The sequence below is a fragment of the Lineus longissimus genome, chromosome 2 (genome assembly GCF_910592395.1).
Source record: "Lineus longissimus chromosome 2, tnLinLong1.2, whole genome shotgun sequence".
In the NCBI taxonomy this organism is placed as follows: Eukaryota; Metazoa; Nemertea; class Pilidiophora; order Heteronemertea; family Lineidae; genus Lineus; species Lineus longissimus.
The window spans coordinates 7,787,767-7,792,404 of record NC_088309.1 but is presented as its reverse complement, the minus strand read 5'-3'; the positions used below and the strand labels follow the sequence as shown (position 1 = coordinate 7,792,404).

At 41.7% G+C, this 4,638-nt stretch overlaps 1 protein-coding gene across 2 annotated transcripts; it reads right to left on the bottom strand.

Moving 5' to 3' along the window:
• Positions 1-202: 202 nt before the first annotated feature.
• On the bottom strand, positions 203-3,960 carry LOC135482489 (uncharacterized). Of its 2 annotated transcripts, XR_010446226.1 has the most exons (4): positions 3,257-3,960; positions 1,999-2,224; positions 1,254-1,616; positions 203-620 (listed from the first exon to the last, which is right to left on the bottom strand). XR_010446226.1 is itself a non-coding variant. In XM_064762556.1 (3 exons), the coding sequence occupies exons 1-3, from the start codon at positions 3,590-3,592 to the stop codon at positions 1,387-1,389; spliced, it is 792 nt and encodes a 263-aa protein (XP_064618626.1). In that variant the 5' UTR covers positions 3,593-3,960; the 3' UTR covers positions 203-1,386. The 2 variants fall into 2 exon arrangements, 1 of the variants encoding a protein (XP_064618626.1); XM_064762556.1 differs by having other exon boundaries at positions 203-1,616.
• Positions 3,961-4,638: the final 678 nt, after the last annotated feature.

Below are 4,638 nucleotides of genomic sequence, written 5' to 3'. Positions count from 1 at the left end.
ATAGGGTTTCTTTAGTTAACCAGAACGCTTGCACATGTTTTACAGGTGCGCTTATACAACTACTGGTACCCAATCTACATCAGCGATTGGATGAAGGTGTTCCCAAAGGATCAGGTCCTCTTCATAAAAACCGAGGAGTACGCAGCAAATGGCGCCAAGACCCTGGAGAATATCCTTAAGTTTCTTGAAATAGGTATGATTCTGCAAAGGCCCAGAAGGTTCATTCCGATTCTCAAATAGAAATTTAAAACTCAACTTCGTTGGCGCCAACTCAAAATGACTTTGAAATTCAAAACTCGACGTCTCTTTAGAACCATTTGTCATAATCCGCCAAAAGATTATGGGGCCGGACACTTTTTCCTGGGGGGACTGACATTTTGCCTGCTACATGTACACCGGTTTCAAACATTTGGAGCCCAAATGAATTGACAGAATACGAATCGATTATAATTCATCATCCTTATTAATTTGTTGGAATCATTTGGCATGCGTATGCTCTCTAAAATCTGTTAATACTCTTCATATATCGTTGGTTTATACTTGCCAGAGATTCAGTTAACTGGACTTCACCTTTTATCTATAATAACCTGTTCATTCTATTCCAGACTCCCCAGGAAAGGCTGAAATGAATCGGATAGGAAATAAGAAACACCGGAACACCAAGGAGGAGTACAGTACACCTGGAATGAAACCGATGTTTCACGCCACGAGGAAAATTCTCGATGATGTGTTTCGACCTTTCAGAGAAACTCTTGCACAACTTTTGCATGACCAGAAATATCTATGGAAAGACAAAGATTATCTTTATCAGTGAACACGAAAAGGTATAACGTCAGGAGACATGCTATCGCCACCTCGTCAGGACTTCGTGCCTATCATCGCCATATTTCATTAGGAATACGCGAATACTATAAATTAGTTGCATCTACGCGATTTTCAACATGTACGTTATTACTACAGTTAAGTTTTTCCACGTGTAAATGATTTCAAAACCCCTACGTATGCAATGCTACTGAATGAATAGTTGATTGCTTGATACATCGCGAATGATTAGGATTCCCAAAGGTAAATCGTTGTTCACAAATAGACCATTCACTTAATTCATACCCATTTTAAATTTATGAAATGTATCATCTGCTTAAATCGTTTACTGCATCGAATTTGGATCACGTTCCCTATATCAATCATCTCAAAGTGGTTCAATTATTTAGGAGAAATCGATTAAATCATGCAAAATTGTTATTTCACAGTACCGTTGTTCTGAAATTTCGATCCTTTCTCTTTAAGTCTTTGCAAGGCCTGATTCATTCTAGTCCTACAGCACGGTTTACTACGCCCAAGATAAAGCAACAAGTGATCTGAATACGCCAAGGGTACAACCAACTGCTATGTTCCGTAAATTTCATCAGGTCCCGGCGACAGAAGTGTATCAAAGACACTAGGGTACATCGAACACTCCTTCGTACTCATCTTTAACTTGAAGGTCATACACTTTTCATTATGACTACACATCCGGGCACACGAGAGCACATCATCGGTCGTCTGTGTCGAGATGAGGGCTACCTTCGAGACGTCTAAGGCCGAGTTTTTGGCGAACAACCGGTAACATGACGGGTCTTAAAGAGAAAGAAAGTCTTTCAATATCCCACGGAGTACTAGATCCAATCACATTTTCAAAAAAGGCTGGTAAAAGGATCCCAAATGAGGCAAGATATAGTGCAATTTCTTTTGATATCAAATGACCAATTGAAGAGAATGTAGGCACCTTAACTGCATTTTTATTGCAAAAAGTCCCTATTAGTCCACCGCGCCCAACTTGATGAGGACTAAAGCAGATTCGCGGGCGATATAAAAATGCTAAATCCTTTTGGACTTGTACTGACCAGGGGATGTTGGTTATCAAGAGTTTTAGATCTCTTTAGAGATTTTCTCATCCGATCTAAAAACATGCTTTACTGTGAACCCACTGACTATCACCAATAAGGTTGTTTTACTCACCAGTGTTTGGAACAGACAGTAACGCTCTAAAAGAGTACTTTCTTCCAGGAGTCCTGTAATTTTTATAACTCCCCTCGTACACGTTCCCATTGCCTACCAACTGCTCATCATAATAGTCTTGCTCTCCAAAGTTTGGGTAGTCCGAATTCGTTTCCCCATTCCCAGTTGAAACACCACCCTCATATCCAGTCGGTACGTGTATACCGAGGTACTGGCCTTTCTTGACCTGTGAAAGAAATCTCACTTGATTGCATGACCTCGTATAGCAGCCTCAAGCCTTAATTTAAAACATCCCCAAATCCTAGCACAATGCTATCAATATCCAACCAAACGATCCGCAGGCATGAGATCTTTCGTCGCACATTCATGTACATGTAGCAGGGATTATACAATGTGTTTACATGAAATCGCAGATCGCAAAGACACGGTTCGAACGCTCGGTGCTTCAACTCGATCACAGATCTTCACTTGAATGTTTAAAGGTGGATTCATACTCCGACGCACGACCATCGCCGGCGTCGAACGCAGCGTCCTGCGTCGGTCGCCTATGCCATCGCACGATTTTGTAGGCGTCGTATCGCGTGACTATGAATGCTCACGCGATTATACCATTCTGCCACGTCAAAATGGAGGAGGAGGACGCACTGCTTATTTTAAATGTCCAGGCAATGGCTGTCCTCTACAGGATGCGAAGGAAACGCCACCGACGAGAAATGTATGTAACGTTTTACTTCACATATTAGTAGCTCTTCTGCGTCCGACATTTTAACTTCGTTATGTGAGGAAGCTCAAGCGTAAAACGACGTAATCAATTCCCATTCCCCGTCTTTCCAGTTTGAACTAGGCGCCTTTGAAAATATGCATAAACATGAGTCCTTGGTCCCATGACCAGAAAAGTGATCATTCATTGGTACGACGCCGCGATCGGACGCAGAGAGTTCAAATTTGTTGAACTCTTTAATATCGCACGCCGACCGAACGCGCGTCCGGACGCCGATTGCCATCGCCGTCGCACGCGAAAGTATGAATCAACACCACGACGTCGGCGTCGAGAATTTGATCGTGCGTCGGAGTATGAACTAGGCTTTAAATAACGCTGAGCAAAATTTCAAAGCGCGTCGTAACCAATATGACAATTATAGACTCTGGAGCACTGAAGATGATGGGGTGAAAGACGCGGAAGGATACAATGTAACTTACCTGCAGAAAAAGGAACATTTGTCATGGATAGATAAATAAAAATTGTTTATAAACTTACCGCTATTGGTGTGCTAAGGGGCATGGTGTTCAGCCCAACTGGAGCGTTTGAAATTTCAGTCTTGCTAATTAATTTGTATTTTACGTTCGTCACCTTTTCCCAAATGTCCAGGTAAAACTTGCTCTCACGCATATTCATAAACTGCCATCCTATTACATTGCCGTCAGCGCTGATGATGTAAGACGTGTCGAGGAACACCCGGAAAACAGTGGAGTGTACGCCTTGATCTTGGTTTACAGGCTCACCTCCAATGTATCTAATCTCTTTACATTTTTCACTTCCTAGACCACTCTGGCAAAGCACGAGTAAAACAAACCAGTTCGATAAACTTTTCATTTCGTATTGACTCCTACCTAGAATGAAAGGCCTGATAGTTTTGTTGATCCAAGTCCAAATTTGGCACAGTTTAACAGTCCATATATAGACCGTAATACATCCGATCAAGCTTCAACATTAATCCGCCGACTTGCAAGACTTAAGAGAGCAGCAAGAAAGCCACGATCCGTTCCCTACTATGTAACTGCACAACTTTTCGTCGTCAAAAACATTCACTCATACTGAGTCGTTCCATCTTAGAAAGCATGTCTTCTCATAGTCCATAATTGGTAAATGCACTTCACCCTGAAGAATCAGCTACACATTTTACGTGGGAATTTTATGTTCTCGGTACAAATGGCGAGTCATCGCTATTCCCGAGGTCACCTCGCTAACCAACAGAAAATGTTAAATTGTTTGATCGAAATTAGAATATCATGATGGCTCGAAAGTGTCTCGGACCGAGGCTAATACCCTCGGGAAATGTGTTGTTGATTCTCTAGGGTGTTACTGTTGATTAAATTGAAACCAAACGTGCATGCGATGTCGACTATGGACTTGCTTCTCAGCATGATATAAAATCTCGCAAACATGACCTACATGTAGTAATATTCCATTCCATTCAGTTATCTCTTTCAAAATTGCATTTTGTCCGCAAAATTCCGGATAACAATGGCGGAATTCTGCAGAAAGCGATTGATGAGCTGTCAAATGCAACTTGGTTAATGATTTTAGAACAATTGATATTTGCTGCAGACTTTATCAATAGAATATTTTATGTTAACTCTGGGATAGTCGTTTTAATCGTAAGTAGATCACAAAGTAAATAATTATATTACTTTAAGTCACATCCATAATTCAGGCTCCGCTTTGCTGTCAATGCCAGATGCGAATCATGTGAGATGACGCAAATGTAGACACCGGTACGAACGGCCAAACTAGTTGTTCACGTAACGAAGCCACACATACATGTCCATCTAGTTATCATGTATAAGGTATTCGGCCCGTTTGACGAACAGCATCAGGCCGATGCTTCCTAAGGCCGTCGGCAGAAGACTGTCTAGTTT

Excerpts from the sequence above, each read along its gene's own strand:
- LOC135482489 (XM_064762556.1), bottom strand. The coding sequence starts at position 3,592 with ATGAAAAGTTTATCGAACTGGTTTGTTTTACTCGTGCTTTGCCAGAGT. Across the intron at positions 2,225-3,256 it reads CCCTTAGCACACCAATAGCG|GTCAAGAAAGGCCAGTACCT; the intron begins GTAAGTTTATAA and ends TTTCTTTCACAG. Across the intron at positions 1,617-1,998 it reads ACTGTCTGTTCCAAACACTG|ACCCGTCATGTTACCGGTTG; the intron begins GTGAGTAAAACA and ends TTTCTCTTTAAG.